Source organism: Caloenas nicobarica, chromosome 1 (assembly GCF_036013445.1).
Source record: "Caloenas nicobarica isolate bCalNic1 chromosome 1, bCalNic1.hap1, whole genome shotgun sequence".
Classification (NCBI taxonomy): Eukaryota; Metazoa; Chordata; class Aves; order Columbiformes; family Columbidae; genus Caloenas; species Caloenas nicobarica.
Window position 1 is genome coordinate 197197343 of NC_088245.1, and position 19083 is coordinate 197216425.

General features: G+C 39.2%; 1 protein-coding gene across 1 annotated transcript in view; it reads right to left on the reverse strand.

The window, feature by feature from the left end:
- Positions 1-19083, reverse strand: part of ZC3H12C (zinc finger CCCH-type containing 12C) — a 47145-nt gene that overhangs the window by 25364 nt on the left and 2698 nt on the right. Inside the window, exon 2 of the mRNA XM_065637124.1 lies at positions 1430-2196. Coding sequence (XP_065493196.1) covers positions 1430-2124 — 695 coding nt within the window. The 5' untranslated portion in view covers positions 2125-2196. The remainder of the gene's footprint in view (positions 1-1429; positions 2197-19083) is intronic.

Below are 19083 nucleotides of genomic sequence, written 5' to 3' on the forward strand. Positions count from 1 at the left end.
TGATCCTTCCTTCCCCTCTGCTCAGCCTTTGTGAGTTTGTGAGTTTGGCTCATTTTATGTAGGTGGTCAAGAAACTAAATTGAGCATAGGAAGGCAGGTCCTAAATATTTATGCTAATAGCTTAATAAACATTATGGAAAAGTGACTGAGCTACTTCTGGAATGTGTTCAGCGCAGTTCGTGGGAGAAGTCCAACCACCAAGTCTGAACTGTGCTAACTAGCTAACACATAACTGTTTTGGATTTATCTGAAATACAACCCAAACCCATTTGAGAAGTCCCTGGGTAACTTCTTATTGGGTACCAGAATAGTGTTTGTTCCAACTGGAAATACTTCCTTTACAGCTCAAATTGCACAAAAAGATTAGGAATGACACATCAGGTAGAAAGAACTCACAGGAATACCCCATTTACAAAAAAGTAATATCCTTGCTTTATTGGCTAACACATCTACTGGAGAAAACAGAAACTCATATTGGCATAAATAAAAGCTGTATTTAAATATCATTTTTCAAAGCCTCATTTAAAGGTAATTGACTTGATTGGGAGCTAAAAAAAACCCACCCTGGGCCTTTAGCCCTGAAATGTCTTGCACAAACTTTTATTACTAAGCTAATGAAAACCACATCCATCAAGTCATCAGAAAACTAAAATTGACCTTCTAAACCATAGTGCTAGTAATCAGATAATCCTTATGAGTTATCCAATTAGTTACTAATCAATTTGTCATTTAGTCATTTATACAGCCATAAAAAAAACCATCTCTCAGCACGTGTCTGCCATTTCCTTCTCCCTCTAATTACCGATGAAGCATGAACCGCCTGCCTCCCCGCTGACAAGCTTCTTGCTCTGCACCTGGGGCCAGGATGGGTGAATGCTGTAGGCAAATGTTATCCGTGGGCGTGTAAGCGAAAGTCTAAAGCGCAGTAATCTCAGGAATTAATGGCAATAAAACCTAACTCCAAATCTGATAACCAAGGCTAATTTTACCGACAGACCAATTATCACAGAACAGCCTACCAAGGAGAAGTTAAGCCACTTAATTCTAAATTGCTACTTTAGAATCTTAAGAAATCTTATATTTTCTTCAACCTCCTGCATGTAACTGGATACACCAATTGCTCATAGCAATGGTGCCTACCAAAAATTAATTAAGTACTAGACTGGCAGTGGGAAGGAGAGATTTGACAGCTGCCTACAAAGGGAGACTGGCATTACCCCATGGTTGTTCTAACAGTGAGTACAAACCACCAAACTCTCACAGACCGTTAGCCTGATCACACGATTGGCATACCGTGTGGCTGATGAACATACTTGCGAGACAACCTGCTCTCAGTTTTAGGTAATTATAGCGAGCATCAGTGCTTGAATGGGACAAGGTCATTCTGTTTCCATTTAAATATAAAAGCAAAAGCTTCATGGTCACATACCTCATTGCAACGTTGCTGCCATCAATAACTATTGGCCTCAGGTTGTCACCGTCCTCCGTCACATCCTGCTGCAGCGGAGACTCTGATCTCTGAGACTCTATGGAAGACGCTTCACGCATTACACTAGTGTTAGCATTAGTTACAGTCTGATCAGTCTCAGTTTTATTCCCGAGTTTGACAAGTTCTCCCAAAATATCATTTGTTAAAGCATCAGTACCAAGTTTATTTAATACAAGTTGAACCTGCTCTTCAGAGTAACCCAATTTAAGTGCAAACTCCAGTTTGGTTTGATATTCTTTCACCACATCAGGGGTCTTTTTGACTTCCTTAGGTACTATTTGAGCCTCTTCTATCTTAAAGTCTTGGAAGATTTCATTTCTTTTTAGTGTATGAGGCCCTAAGCAAGGAGATCGGCACAGCTGTCGGTGAGTCTTAGGTAATAAATGTGATTCTGATGCAGAACTATTCAGTCTCTCTGAATCATTATCAGAATTTGTGCTTTCTTCAGAGTCACAGCTGGAGCTTCCAGAAGTCTCTTCAGATGCCTCCTTGTCTACATCCTCTTTCCTAGAATTAACCTTATCCATCGTTGGCTTCTCCGCCATTGACCAAGGTACAATTGCATTTATTTGTGTGCCAGTGCTCCCCACATAAAGGTGGCCTAAGTCACGCCCCAGATGATCCTTCAAGCCCATGAAGCTGCTGCATGTACTTGACTCCACTTTGCTGTTTTGCTTGTATTCCTGAATATAAAGTGTCCCGTATTCCTAAAGAGAGAAAAAAAAACCATTGCAACTGGTTACACATATTACTTGGTTTGTATTTGCTTGCTGCTTCTTCAGAACTGCATTTATTCTCTCCCAGCAGAGATTTTTTTTTTTAAACATAGAAAACTTTTTTTGAAAAACTTTTCCTAAGGAATATACATAGGTAAGCAGATGAACAACTGATCATCTGTTTTCTGAGTGTATCTAATGCTTTTACTTGAACATTTCTAGAAATGGGTTTATGAAGGAACAGGAAGCCAAACGCTGCAAGTTTACCTACCGTAATGCAAAGACAGAAGTCTTGTCACAATTTAAAGGAAACAAGATGTTTCTTCTATCTTAAACCAGTATTGAACCACCAACAAAAAATGCAGCTATAAAATACAAGTACTAGAAAAACTTTTTAAACTAAACTCTCTGTTGAACAGAAATAAACTAGCATAGTACTAGATTATCTGGCTTATTAGGTAAATATAAGACATCCTAACACATCAATTAGTAGCAGAAAACATTAGTAAATAAAAACATATTGGTCCTAAAACCCACTATCAGTTCACTGAATACACTCAAACTATTTCTGAATTCCCTTACAGAGTGATAATTAAGTCAAGAAAGACTAACTGCTCTCACCAGAGTGCTGCATTACTAACACATACAGCATTTAGAGACAGGGATTGATCTAATGGCCAATAAAGCCAATGGAAGTCTTTGCACTGATTGCAACAGACCATTCATCAAGGCAACAAAATTAAAAACTGATTTCAATGCTCAGACTAGTTTTGTGCAAGCTTTTTGCTGAATCAAAACTAAATATATAGATAGAAGTCATGTAGGAAGAATGAAAGAAGAAAAGCTGCAGTTTTCTGAACTTCATACACTTGCCACATCAGTTTTTCTGGAGGAATTTTGCATAATGGTAGTTATACAGAAATTTGCTACCCATTTCATTACAAAGATTACTTCTGCAATCTACACTTAAAAGAAGATTGCTACATCTTTCCCTTATTTTGTTATTTTAAACAGGAATCTCTGCTAATTGCTTCAATAAAAGATAAATTATTTCTCACAGATAAAAATAGACCATATGGACTAATTGTAGGGCAAGGTTACAATGAAAAAGAATAATTTACATTAAGGAAAGACTATGAAACAAAGAGTTCTTTCACACTTCCACCTTGCAAGGCAGAACATAAAAGTAAGATATAGAGGCAAAGGATTTCACTTGAACTTGACAGATACATTACAGACACAAATTTCATCAAGGAGGATATACTGAGAAAAAACATGATGTCAAACAGAAACTCTTGATCATTACTAATACAAATTACAGGTATGTCTCACAAACAGCCAAAATTTCTGACAGCAAATACATTAATTCTCCCCTCCCAGCATTTAAGAGTGACTCAGTATTTTTAAAATAAGGTGTACTTTACTCTCCTCGGGACAAAACTTTGAGAATTCACACAAAAGAAATTCATTTTGGGTTTAAAACTAGAGAGAATAAAGCAAAAATTCCAATCCGTGGTTTAGTAAAAGCAGACTCAATGGGCACTGAGTGCCAAGCATCACCACTGTGGTGGAGCTTTTTGGTTATGGGGCAAAACCCCCTTACTTTACCTAAGCTTTTCTAGTTAAAATAAATAAATGAAAATATATAACCACTGTTTCACCTCCAATACCTTAATCCAGGCAAGACTGATATGAAAGAAAATACTCAAGTTCCATTTAGATCTGATCTTGCTAGAAGGCAGCAGGGCTATAATACTCTCAAGCAGTGTATCAAGGAATATTACGTTCTCTTCACTTGAAGCTTTAGGATTTCCAGCAAAACCACCGATTAAACACAACGAGAATTTAGGAAATTAACCTTTTCACACAGTGATTTATTAACTAACGTAATGCACTCAATGCCACAGTGCTAGTAACAAATCACAACAATATCCCAATAAAAGGATACAGTTAAAAAACCCAACACTGTGGCCCTCACAGAACTGACACCCAAAAAAAAAAAAAAAAAATCTCTCAAACAAGAAACCCCTATTGGAAGCGAGGCTGCTTAGCAACAGCCTTTAGTTGCTAGGATGCGCTCCTTTAACATACCATCATGAATACTAGCACAGCAAAAGAATAATTTGGTATGAACAAAAGCCCATGAAAGAGAGCGGGACTTAAGTGCGTCTGGTTTCCCCTCAGAGAACAATGCAGCTGCCAAACCGATCTGGAAGGCCCGACATTATTGTTCCACCAACCTCACAATCTGCTCTGACTCGAGGAAGTCTAGTTAATGGGCAACACTTTTAAGCTGGACTGAAAAGTTGAGCTGGCTCATGTACCGCCGCTGCAGAATACGGGGAGATAATGGGTCACTGCCTAAATCCGTGTACTGTGAAATGTCATTTTAGTATTGAACTAAGAGTAGAGTGAGGGTTTTTTTGGAAGGGGGGACGAGGAGGTTGCATATTAACAGCATGGAATAAACAAAGCTTGAAGTGCACAGATTATAAAGAGGATTTTTTTTTAAATTGTCAGTTAAAATAATACTTAAGTCATTCTCCAATCGCTTCTTCCTTGAAGTTTAAGTGCTTTATAGCAACTACAATCATACGACCCTCCAGTGGGATTCAAAGAAGTCACTAGCATATGAATGCGTCGGAAGATCTGGCATTATATGAAACGTACTCTAGATGATTTGCACATCAACTGCCTATGAAAAATGACCATAAACTGAGCTTTGTCCATTGTTGGGAATGTATACATAATCAGCCCCACATCTATCTGCTTTATGTCTCCTGTCAATCTCCATCTTGCTCCAGTATACAATGGCTTCTTTTACACAGAACTCTACTGTTTTTCAGAAACTATTTAAAGTGGGTGATATGAGCAGCAGCTTTAAAATCTGCAACAGACAGTATACAGTCATCATACTATTGCTTTAAAAGTGTAGTTAAAATAATGTTTATACAGTAAGTCCAAAGCTAAAGATTCTAAAATAGTTTTGCATAAGCAGTTCCCTATTCCTGGCATTTGGCCTAAACCCTGCACACAAATTATTTATTTTCAGCCAAATTTTTACAATGTCTGTGAACTTTGTTTGTGGTCAGCAGCATCTCTTAGAAATGCTAGACTTTGGAGGTCCCAACATGATGTCCTGTATCAGATTCATTGATTAGAACCACGCAAATCAGATGTCCCTGTTGAGCATTGCTGGAATTGATGATTTTGTCTTGATTTGGTTAGTGAAGAGCAACATGCCAGAGAGTCTATGTGAATGAATGTGTATTCCAAATAAACACTAGTGTACCTATATATAGGACAATGAAGCTCATGAAAACCACAAAAGGTCACATTTATCCAAGGAGTAACATCAGATAAGAACTCTTTGCAAAGAACTCTCACTATGCACATATGGTTTTAAAGTATGCTTACTGATACAACACAATATAGCTAAGAAAAATATCTGCTATCAATTCTGACTCAATTGAGAAACAAATGAACAAACAAAAATCAGCCAAAAAATTCTTGTCAAGAAAGTCTTTAACTTTTGGCTATGCTTACCACAGCTGAGTAACAAAGCTTGTATTTATAAATAAGTTAATAAAATGAGTAACTCCCAATTTAGATGCATTTATGATAACGTAAGTTTTAAACTACAACCTGTTTAAAACTACAAAATCTACAGAACCTACACTAGGTTCACTGTTAAAGGCTTAAATCACTGTATTACTGAGTCAAAGACATTTATCAAGTATAACTGTAATACCTCAGATGAGCACTGTGCTACTACACTGTAGAAGTGTAACCTTTTCCCATTTCTTAGAAGTCACCACTATTTTCCGCTAACCATTAACAACAATCAGCTCATTAATTCACCTTCACACAAAACACAAATATTTCTCAAAGGGATGCAAGCGAGTAGATCACCTAATCTTTTAATGTGTATTCAGACTATCTTCCACTTAGAATTGAGCATAAGAAAAGCAGTTTAATGCAAATTTAGTTCACAGAGGAAAATAAGAGTAAATGAGCACATCATGTGGCACAGTATAACAGAAATTGTGTATTCTCAAAAGACTGTCGAAAGTTTCTGAACATACATTCTACAGTGAAATAGTTCAGCATGTTTTCACACTGGCAGGCTTTTCTAAGTCTTCTAAACACAAAATGGAAAATACTGAAATCCCAGTTTGTTGAAACACTGTCATTACTTGTCACAAACAGGAGAGCAGAGCTGATCAGAGAAGAAAAAAAAACGCATGTATCAGTTATCCAAATGATAAAGATACTGCAACAATGCAAATAAAATAATGAATATGTAATAAATACCTACTGCTGTAGTTTCTATGTATTTAATTACCATTGTATTTCAGTGAGTGCTGTTGTCTGCATCATTCTATCCAACAAAGGAAGGATGTCCCATTGAACAGATTGGTTAATGCTCTGGGGCAACAGATGTCTACTGGAACTGCAGGAGACCAGCAACTGGTGGCCTGCCCATCTTCTGAAAACTTTCAATAGACTCATGCATATGTTCACACAATAGGGCATGTGGTAGAAATGCAAACCTCTTTTTAACCCTTTTATATGCTCTCTTTCCCTCCCAACTGATGTATGAAAGTCTTTGGGGGTTTTTTGGTGGTTTTTTTGTTTTTTGCTTTTTTCTTTACAGGATCCTTGGAACACAGGCTCATGGAGTATATAGTGCTTGTTCTTCAGCCTCACATCTGAACTCAAAATATAAAACAAACAGATTAGAAACTTTATAAAAATAGCCAGGCTAGATCTAACATGCTTATAAATAGCTTTGAAAGCACAAAACCTTTGACTGGAACATGTTCTCATCTGAGAGCATCCTAATGCTCTATCTCGCACTACAGTATCTTCAGGTAGCCCACAATGGAGCTCCTCCTGTTTTCACAAACACAGGAAATTTCATCCATTGTATGTTATAATAGCAAAGTTGTTTGATTGGTTTTTTCTTACAAGCTTTTTCTACCAGCAACAAACTAAAGTAAATAACAGCTTATTTGGGGCGGGGGAAAAAAAAAAAAAAAAAAGGGTAAATACCTATAACTTGAAGTTGAAACCTCCTCTTCCCCTCAGGGGGCTAGAGGAGAATTGGTTCCATTCATGGCTACTGCCTACCATTTTCAAATTCTTGCAAACAACACCATTGCTGATGCTTTTGAAAGCTCCTTAATAGAAAACACTGGGTGAGATCATCGCTCTTTAATACACTTGGTCTTCAGACATAACTATTTTTCTTTCCCTCTTTTTTCCAAGAGGGAGACCCAAAGCGTGCAAGTCTCAGCTGACACACACACTAGCTACGTTGTCTGAATGCAAACTGATGTGCTGAAACACCAGAAAGGTGAAATGTCCCGTTTCTGCAGAGAAGCCCCTATACTTACGTTCGCTGGAAAACACACAGACATTGGTTTCCTGTAGCTGTTCCAGAAGCAACTCCTTAACACGATTTCAGCTGCAGACTTGAGGCAAGCAAGCAGAACAATGACCGGCCGAACAGATGGACCCACGATGTCTTTGCTTAACCTACTCCTGCGCGGCCGCGGAGCCAATCACAACCCGCAGCGCCCACAATTAGTTGGCTGGGCAGATGCGAGGCAACCTCCCACCCACCCTGCGTCAGGTTCGGAGCTGTCTCAGATAAGCAAGTTGATGTCATTCTCGGGGTCTGCCCCGGGCAGCATGTGTATTAACGAGGGGTGTGCAGCAACAATAGGCCATACAAAAGAGACTAGCAGGCAGCTGCTGTACGAGAGCCAGAGTCATTAGGGAGCAGGCTGCCAACAAGAAACACCTGGCTTGGGCAGACTTCAGCTTCTCCTCATTGTTTCTAATTCATGAAACAAAGAAAGGAATTATTTTTAAGTAGTAAAAGTTGCGAGTTCCTATTAAAATATATCAGTCGTATGGAATATAATCCCTTCTATTATGGAAACAAAAAGTTCTTTGTAAGGAAAAATATTAAAGAGAAATAAATCAGTAGCTGTTTGCATTTCCCTTTTCTTTTTTGCAAAATTACTCATATTGGTACAAAGTGCAAGGAGGTATGAAAGGAGCCCACACTAAACACTGAAATGTATTCAGAAGCTGCTTTCTGAATTTCCTGACACTTTTGTACATCAGTCAACAAATGTAATAAACTTGCATTTGCACACAACTCTAACAGAGATCTTGTGGGTAATTTCAAAGGAAGGTGAAACGGACTAAACTAAGACCATGTGATATTAATATGCGGAATAATGGATATTTTTAAGCAGTGGCATTGAAACATTAGGGCACTTGATAGAGAGGAATTATGAATCACTCTTTTGTTCTTGAGTCACTCATATTTTTTTGCAACAGAACTTTTTTCCCTTTTATTTCACAGATCCATTCTAGATGCCAAGACCTTCCCATCTCTTTGCAACAACTAAATATCTGAACACAGGTCAGGAGCTAAGCCATTGCCAGCTTTTTATTGTTTTTATTTTTATTGAAGTAAGCCACATGGAAACACAAACTCCAGTCCATCCCTCCTCTCACTGCCCAACATTTCCAATATCACCAAGCCCTGCAACACTCATATTTAGCGATCTAACAATAGTAAGGTTTGATGCTTGATAAAAAAGGTGGAGCCATGTGGACTTTGAAACAAAAAGTTGCCATTGCTGTTAACCTCACTGAAGACAGCTCAGTGTAGCTAAGGAGGGGATTCATTTGCAATTGTTCATCTGAATGACTACTAGAAAAGTGGATTTACTCAACTTCAGCATCATCACTGAAAGCAATACTAAGAACCACACAGGCAGCTGTCCTCCTCTGCTTGGGAGGACAGGCTATCTGCTGGGAAACATCCACTGTGATTTAAAATAAGGAAAGAATAAGAATAGGTTTGTTAGAAAAGTTGTGAGTAATTTCCCAAGCTTTATGTGGATATTAAAGTGATTCAACACAGTAAATGGAATCCCACACCATCATGTTATTACACTGATGTATTTATCATGTGCCCAGATACTAAGCTGCAAAGCAGAAACCCCAACTGCAGTTTGTCTGCACTTTCCATTGAACACTCCCAAGAACAACAACTAACACCGCTATTTTGGAGCTTTTAAGCTAGAGGCGGGAGGAGGCTCCTCACTAATTTCTGCCACTGTGAACACAAAGAGTGAGAGAAAGCTACCCACGAGCACAGTGGGACGCCTGATCTCCAGCACCGGATTAAGCCTCTTTGCAAACAGCGAATAAAAGCAGTGATCTGAAAAAGCTAATCAGTCCCTGCTGTGGTATTTAGACTACCTCAGTTGCCAGTATTGGATAATGTTAAGCATATTAAAACTTCTGTAGGCAAAATATGAAGCCAGTCCAGCTCACCTATGTCCAAGAATTGCTCTGAAACACAAGCAGGGTCACCTGGCTAGTCATTAGCTGAATATCTCCCTGATTAGAGCCAGGCACTGCTCTTGCAATACCAGAAATGCTTCTTTTGGCAGAGGACATGTACGATACCCTTTATGTACATCTGTAACAAATTGAGAACTTCATAGCACAGAACTGGTACACTTAGGGCTCTACAAGCACAACCAGGGCAAGTGTATTGATCTGGCCTAAAAATCTGCCTTAAAAATTAGGTTGTAAGACTTTTACTTGCAAAGACCTGCCTCCTCAATGTCTTTTCTAGTACCAGTAAGAATACTCCCACTCCCAGCAACTTGCCATACTCCCAAGTTCGTGTCTTCAGGGAACCAGGTATAAACTTTAGTTGCAGATTATTGTTCATGCTAACCCCATCCTGCAGCACTGTGACCAAAGTCAGAACAGACAGAATCTCAAGATTTACATTATATTGCTTAATTTACAGAAAATATTCTAGCAAGCTGCAGATGCATGAATTAAGATGACATTTTCTAATTCAACTTTGTGTACAATGTCAGTTACTTAAACCAGCTGCCTGTTCTGGAAGCATCTTCTCAGCTCTTCCCTAAAACAAGTTGGGCTGTCCAAGGTTTACAACATGCCAGACTGTCCTATTAAATCATGTTTGTGATGACAGAATAGCATTCGTAGACAATGCTTCCTAATGGGAATGATGAGGTCAACAAAAAAAACCCATAGGAAGTAACACTGTGGCTCTCCTGTCTTATCTGTGAGAGGCTGTAACAGCATCACGAGAAGTTAGGCAGCGCAAATGGACAAAACAAGTTCTACTTCTTGTGCTAAAACTTCCAAATCCAATAATCTGACTAATTCAGCAGTCGCCAATTACCGTATTTAAAATACAAAAAGTTAAATCAAGTCACCAAAACACAGCAAACGTAACAGCTCTTCAAATTTTTGGTATTGAAATGTCGGTAAGCTATAAACACCTATTTTTGTGGCTCCTAGAGTTTGGACATCATGTACATCCTCAGCTCCCTAATACCACTTGATTAAACAGCAGGGCTGCACAAAATCATGAACTGGCTGTAGGTGACGGACTCAGGGACTCCATAGTGGAAGATTTCCAAAGGGCACCCACCAAGGCGATGGGATGCTGCAGAGACAGGGACCAGGGTGAACCTCTTGGCTGGGCGAGGGGTGGGAAGGAGAGGGTCCCCTCCCACCCGCTGCCCAGTTTGGTATGAAAAGCATGCACGGGAGGAGCAGAGAGACCAAAGGAGGGAGAGCTGGAGCAGCTGGGAAATTCAGACAGCGTAGGCTGAAGATATTAGGGACGTGCTACTATAAGGGGAAAAAAACCAAACCAAACCAAAAAGAAACAACAAAAAAAACCTAAAAAAAAAGGCTGCTAGTTCTTGCCAACTCCTGTTGTTTCAAACACATTGAAAACAAAGACTTATTTAAAAAGAAATCATTTTATGCAAGCATACAAAATTGTCATTCTGTAATTCAAGTGGTATTATTGCAGCAATTAGAAAGACAACTTGCCCCATAAATGTATTTCATTATCTTTTATTGCAGAACTTTATGCTAAGCCTCCAGTAATAAATGATACATTTGCAAGAATACACTGCACAAGTTAATCAATCACATACCATTGCATTTATGAAATAGAAATAAAAGTTGTATGTTACAGAGAAAACTCATTGCTGTGCCACTGCAAAATATCCTACATACACTGTTGGACTTAGGAGCTGTAAGAAAGGTGCTTACCTTTAAAATTATGATGTGGTAATACAACAGAAATTCTTGTTTTCCAGCTAGTATGTTAAGAGATGCAAAGTATCTCAAGTATAACACTTTGAAAGAAGTTTACTTACTTTTGAGGAATGGTAAGTGGTGCTATAGACTGTGTTTACACAGCCATAAAAACAAAAAAAACCACCACAACTCTACAGACACGCAGAGGAGTGAATTATATTACCAGTAAAAAGCGCCTAGAATTCAGAAAAACAACTGATATTACGATAAAGATGAGTAATACTCTGCCTAGAGAATATCTAGACTTAAAAAAAAAATTATATATATATATATAGGGTCAATTGCATTTTCAAATGCAGTGTAGTTTCTCTGTAGAAAAATACGTACTTTCAAACACATTAAAACAAAGCAGCAAAGAGTTGTTTCACTTCTGGAAAGAAGACTCAGCTGTCTATTGTTATCCTTAAAGTTTAAAAAAGCAGCGATGCATTCTCCAGCAGGCCATCATCTCAAGAGAGTTAGGAGGTCTCCAGTTTCTAGTATAATCCAGTTAGAGTATGAGTACTGACTGCATGCAAGCCTTGAGGAAACTGTTGCTACATCACGACATCCTCTAATATGTTTTGAAGAGGAAAAACCTAAGTTTTATCATGATGCAGCAATTATGTTTTTGCTGACTAGGAGTATAAACAGCTCCAGCCTTTGCATGCCTGTGGGTAGACAAAGACCACGGCCATGAGCTGTTTGTCATGAGAAGACACGGTGCTCACCAGAGGAGCCCAACAGGCTCCAGCCAAACCAGCCACTGCGCAGGCAGCGCAAAGCAGCATCCTGCAAAGACTCCCACATCACCCGTCAGCACCGCAGTGAGAAGTTACTCTTCAAATGAAACCCATTTTCTGAAGCAAAGACTAATTTTGAAAGTAAGTAGTATCAGGGTAATGTCTTCCTTTACTAGAGACATAAATAATTCGATCATTTCCATGGTTTGGCTGGTTAAGGTTCAATTTTGCCACTATGCCTGTGTCTGTAGGGGTAGATCCTTTCAGTCCCTGCTCTGATAAAGCCACATGGAAGAACTACCCCAGCCTGCGATTCTTCCTTTAGTACTGTGGCCTCAGGTGCCATTTCCTGTCTGGAAAAAAAAATAAAATCTTTTTATTTTACTTAAAAATGCAAATATAAGGGAAAAATACAACAGCTGCCACTAGCACTGAGAGGTATGTCTAACAGTCTTTTTAGCTTTCTTTAAAACTGCACTTTAATCTATTATCTTGTATTTGTTTCTGCCCTTTCAGGGGATACAGGAGACTAAAACATCTTAAGTTATTAAGAAAATTTCTTAGATTAAAAATCAAAAAAAAGAAGAAATTAAAAAATCTTCTGCCACTGTTTTTCAAATTTCAGTGTACAGACGCCAAACGGTCTATCCTATTTTTACGCAGTTTGCCAAAGGAACCCAAGCAAATCCAAGTGGTAGTTCAGCTACTTAGATTCTAGACCTTCAAACCCTACCAGAAGGTTTTCAGGAGTTTGCAAGCCAGAAAATGCTGAAGACCTCTGCTGTACACTGAGATGGCTGTCGAGCAACTGCTCTCATCAATGCCAGGGCGGCGTGGAACATGCTGCCGATTTCTGCAACAAATGGGGGAACAGTGCTTATTTAAAGATTATCACTGGAGGGCACTCTGTTGAATTTCTTTCTTAATTTTGTTATTTATGAATTAAAGCTGAGACACTGAGATACAAAGCACACTCAAAAAACAAAAAGGGTTTCCAGTGATACATGTTAGATTTGATCTCTTCCCACTTCCAGAATGAGTCACGCTGTCTGGATGCTTTCTGAGCACGAAAATTTGAACTAATTAACTTTCCCTGTGACAATATTGGGCGGCCAGACAATGCCTACAACTGTACTAAGTGTAAGCTGTCATGCTTAGCAAAGTACTTTTATTCAAATTTGTTCTGTCAGAAGAAAATCCTCTAACAAAACTAACATGGTTATGTGGAAAAAAAAAGTATTCTCTTCATTTAAATACAAATTTAAGAGACTTAGCTAGTCAACCTAACATCTTTCATCTGTGCCACAGACTATTATTAAGAGTCTGAAAGGCTTGTCAGAGGAAAATAGGCCTCTCAAACTGTCTAGTGACATGGCCAGGTTGTGTTTCAGGTCATGCTGCTGGCAACAGAGCTCCATAATCTCCGGGGTTCCTGGACAGACTTCAAGGTGTTGGTTGGACTCTGCGTCGCCCTAAATGGCTTCACAGGGTTATGCTTATTTGAGAGACAATTCCTGTGCCTGTACCACACGGCTGCAGTTGTCATTTTGGACTGGAGCCTTCTGCGAGAGAGCTGCCAGCAGCGGATTTTCTGCAAGACTTTCAGCCTTGCCATTTACTCTCTACCAGAATGAAGGAGCCAGAGAATATGTTAAGGTCCAATTTTTTAGCTGGATTGAGTAAGTTAAGAATCAGAGAAGACAGAGATAGTCACACAGTTTGTCAAGACACACTTAGTATATAATTATTTCTCACTTCATGGGAAAGCTTATAAAAGACCTGACAAGTAGCAACAATAGCCAGATCTTAGAGAAAGTGGGTTACTGTAGCTGTAAATCCAAGTTCAAAAATAAACAGAAAGAAAATAGCTGCACAGAAGTCTGACTACTTGTCAATTAGGTATGGTGTTTCTTCAGATTTACTGGATCCCAGAACTCAGAAGAAACTACCAGGAAGTCCCCACACTGAACTACATACACCAGGCTTTGAAATCCTAGTAATTTATACACTAATAAAACAGTTTGCCCAGTTCTGTTTAAGAACGTAATATATCGAAAAGAGACAAACCATCTGTTAGTGATTTCACGTAATTTTTGTAGGTCTTCAGAGTCTCACAGTAATTTCATTCTGAGCTCAGAAGTTTGCAACTTTAAAAGTAGAAATTAATACTGCAGACCAAATTTCCTTATGTTTAGCCTCCACTTTATTAATATTTTCTCTTACCTTCCCCCCCCCCCCCTTTTTTTTTTAAGTTGGAAAACCAAGTAGATTTTAGTCCTGTGAAGACCTGCACAGATTCCTTCATTAAGTTTAATATTTGAGCCCTTTTTGGCCCCCAGAGCTCACATTTTGCTTTTCAGAGTCCCACCTTGTCATGAAGTTAGATCTGACAATGACAGATGCAAATGGGAAGCCTTCATTCAGAACTGGTGATGCTACTAACGTTTAGAATTAAATAATCTAGTTTGGAAGGGATCTCCAGAGGTCAGCTAGTCCAACAAACTCTCACTCAACTTTAGTAGGATGCTCAGTGCCTTTTCCAGGTCAACTTCTGAGCATCCCAAGGCTGGAAATTCCACAAACTTCCAAGGCACCTGTCCCAGTGTTGAAGTATCATCATGATGCCATTTTTATTCATTTCCAGCCAAAATTTCTTCACTGTAACTTGCGACTGCTGTCTTTTGTCCTTTTGCTGCAGTACTTCTGTCTTCTCTATAGCCTCACATTATGCAGCTGAAGACAGCAATAAGATCCCGCTTAGGGATCCCGCTTAGGCTTAGTCTTGCCTTAGTAAGGCTGAACCAATTCAGCTCTCCCAGTCTCTCCTTGTACGTGATGTGCTTCAGTCCCCCAGCCACCCTGGTAGCTGTCGACTGGACTGGCTCCAGTAAAGTCAGTGCCTTCTGTCCTTGGAGACCAAAACTGGACACAGTGCTCCAAATGCAATCTCATCAGTGCCAAAAAAGAGGCAAACGATCACTCCACTTGATCTGCTGGCTATACTCTTGCTAATACAGCCTATTTGGCCTCATTACCTATTTTTGCAACCTCATCTTGCACTTACCAAGGGATGAAGCTTCACTTTCCACAAAAGCATTCCATCTCAGTGGATGAACTAAACTCTACTTACAATGCCTGCTGGAGGCATTTGTTTTCATCCGCCTGCTCCAAGCATTTTCTCTCCAGAGCTCCCCCAGGCATACCGACAAATGCATCTATGCTGCAGCTGAACAATTCAAACTGCTCATGGAAGTATGCGAAGCACAGCAAGAAAGATCAGTCTTAAGGCAACGACACTTGTTTTCACACTAATGAGTTTGTTATCTGAGGTCCCTCTTGCGACAGCTGTACACATCAAAAGGTAACTGATTTATAACAAACTACTGCCTGTAACTTAGGAAGGTGTCCCATGGGAACTGCAGATTGCCACCACAGCCTCAAAAAACTTTGGAGCTGCCAGTTTTATAAAACAAATCAGATGAAAGATCATCACCAAATACTGAATAAAACCTTGTGGAGAGACCAGGCATGTAACCAATACAGTTAAACTTATCAAAGTGAAAGATCAATTATTCTGAGTCTTGAAAAAGACTGGCTGTGTAATTTCACAATGCAAACAGATGCTAAATGTCTCTGAAGTTCCATAGTTTAATTTCGTGTAATTCATCAGGCAAAGGTGGTTTACCAAGTTCCACTTATAACACAAGAGATGATCATTCAGAGAATGTAGAGAGCTCACAAGAAAGTAAGTCCAAACTTTGGATGAGTCTTGGCAGTAAGGTCAAACTCCAGCTAGTGGGTACCACCTAAATATATGAGCCACACAGTGTTTTGCTGGAACCAGATGAACGCCACATCAATGTATGCATGATACCAGATGTTATCTTCTTCCACACAATAGCTAAAATAAAAAGCTATTAACAGACAAGCAAAGAGGTGGCTGAGGAAACAACAGCTGGAGCAGAAAACTCTGATTTTAATCTTTCAGCTGTAAGCACAGGCTGTAGCTCAGCAACAACTTCAAGAAACCCAGACTGTAATCCCAACAGCGACAGTTCCAGAAACACTAATGAATCCAACTCACAGCTCAGCAAGAGCAGCGAAAGCCCAGTTGGCAGCCCAGTAAGAATAGCAGCAGCAATCCCAGAAGCAGCTGCTACAGAGACTCGTGAACCCAGGTGCACAGCCCTGGGCACTTGTACAACACAGCCCTTCCCCAGCCAGAACAAACCATTTCCAGAGGTGTATCTGGCATTACAAACAGTATGTATTGGAATTACTGCTGAAGGAGAAATCGTCTGAGGTTTTCAAATCAGTTTAATGTTTTAAGGTGGAAAGGCCTTTGCAGATGCTGCTGCAGCAAAATATGAGGCTCTCAGACCTTCCACTTAGATAACGTGGAGATCTCCATGAAAGGGTTGACGGTACTTTTTACAGGAGAAATGTCTCTCAGCAAAGATGAGGCCATGCATTGATGCTGGAAATATCAGATAACTCAGTGATTCAAACATTAGCTTTACAGATGACGAAGGACTGAAAAGATCTGTGAAGAGTCAGGGCACCAACTATAATAGAACGGTGACTCGAAAAAGCATAGAGATGAGGATTTATAGTTACCAGCTACTTACGTTAACAGTTTGCAGAACAAAAGGAGACTAGGAAAGTAACTTCTGTTAAAGGAAATAATACAATCTGTCCCTCTTCCGGCTAATCACTGCCAAACCGCCAAGTTTCATTAGTCTTAAGATAAAAGGTTGAAGTCACAGCACAATAGAAATTTTCAGCTCATCGCAAAACTTCAAAGTTTGATGGGACTGATTCACTGATTTCGCAACTTAACACATTACTTTTTACAGCTCATAGGGGAGGATGGTTCATAGAAATGGTCATTTAGGAATTATCTTGACAGGTTTTGTAAATTAGTAAAGGACTTACAGATTTAAGACTCTTCCCAGCCTCTGAGCTTTACCTACTTGCAGCAAGCAGACCGCTTTTCAGATATTTGCAATAACCTGCATCACATTTACTGCTGAACACCTCCAGCTTCACTGACTTTGCCATCTCTGGCACTCCCCTTCAACTTTCAACCACCTCCCAAGACATTCCTTCCATACCAAAAGAAATTACTGTATTTCTTCCATTGGGAGGATTATTAACCTCCATTAAACTCTCCTTCACTCCCAAATACTGAATGTCTTGCTTTGTCTCTCCCTCCTCTCTCTCTACTCTTTTCTCAAAATATCAACTCCCTATTAAGTAAAATCCCTCATTCTGAACATAGCTTTAGTTTCCTCACTATCCGCTCTCAAGAAAGCTGTAATTGTAACAAAGAATATAATTTAAATACTTCATATAATCTTGCAGAAGTTTTATGCAAAGGAGCTATTTATCCTGAAAGAACTCAGAACCAAAACACTTTGGTCTAAAATAGAGATACCGGGAGCTGTAAATGTGAGGACATAGGTGCTTTCTACATTTAAAGGACAGCAGACCCTGGAGTGGTCTAGCATTCTCTTCTGTATCTATCTACCATACACACACACACATACATGGACATATACATGCATATACATCTCCCAGGGAGGAGGATGACATACATCCAATTTTAAAGTGTTACCCTGGTATCATAAATCAATCAAATACAACCTTAAAATGCCCAGATAGTCAGGATAGTGTGGTGTGTGCTGGGAGATGAGCCTGGAAGAATGACGAATCTTGCAGTTGCAGAGTGTGAGCTTCATTACTCCCCAGGGCAAACTGAAAAGGTCTTGTCTGGACCTTTCCAGTCGGGATAGCAGAAGTACAAGTCTGAAAATTAAAGTACTGTTTCAAAACATTCTCCCTCTGAAGCTATGATTCAAGAATGAAAGGAGCTTTAGTTTACCAAAAAGCTAAAATAATTCCGTAACTGGGGAATATGATATCCTTGGAGAACGGGAAAGTCAGTGTCAAGCCCAGTACTTCATACTAAGCAAAATACAATTTGAATTTTTGGGAGTGCAAGTTCAGCCTTTTACCAAGAAATGTGATCTCCCCGAAATAATCAACCCTGATGGGTGAAGGAGAAATGCCTAGTTCAACTACACAGAAAGCCCCAAGGTTATGAAAACCTTCCTCAGTTTCTGCCCATCACGAAACAACACAGTAAGGAACATACTTTTTGACAGAGCCTCAAACTGTCACACAAAAACATTTAAAGATGCAGAGCTTTACAGTGAAAAATATCCATAGATTGTTTTTCTCCTCTTAACTCTGGAAAGCTGCCTATTCCACATGACATGCAGAGGAAAAAATATGGTGAGAGAGAAAAAAAAAAAACAATTAAAAAAAAAAAGAAGAAGAAGAAAGTGAGGGGGCGGGGAGAGGGACAAGGGGAGAGAAATGCCTCATAACTCTACCAAGAAGGCAATTATAAGCAGATTACAATTGATTTTCTATGTATGTGCTAACTGGAAATGACTACAGCTTGAGATCAGGAGGTAAGAAAAATGACTCTGCTTCTTGTTACACCATCTCACCTCTGGTTTTGTTATATTCTACCTTTAACGTACAATTTAGTAACTAAACTGAAGTGTCACTTCTTTCAAGCATAAAAACACGGGCTTGTTCAATTAATGGGTTTCTTCTTTCAAACATATAGTAGAAGTAGTACATTTATTGTAAATATTTAGCAATCTTTAAGACAGGAGGCATTTTAAACACAACTATACATAATAACAGATATAAAGCATCACTATACAATAACTGTCTGAGGACAAAAGCATTTCAGTCTCTTCATAGAAACAACTTACTGCAGTCTTTGTAAAACAGCTGTTTCTTACGATACCAGATATAGTTTCCGGTACCACAAGACGCAAAAACGAAGTGTAACCATCTTAATCACTGATCAGGCCGCTGGCTAGCTGCCATGGCAACAAACACTACAGAAATGAGTGAACAACCAAATCTCTCTTGAATAACTTTT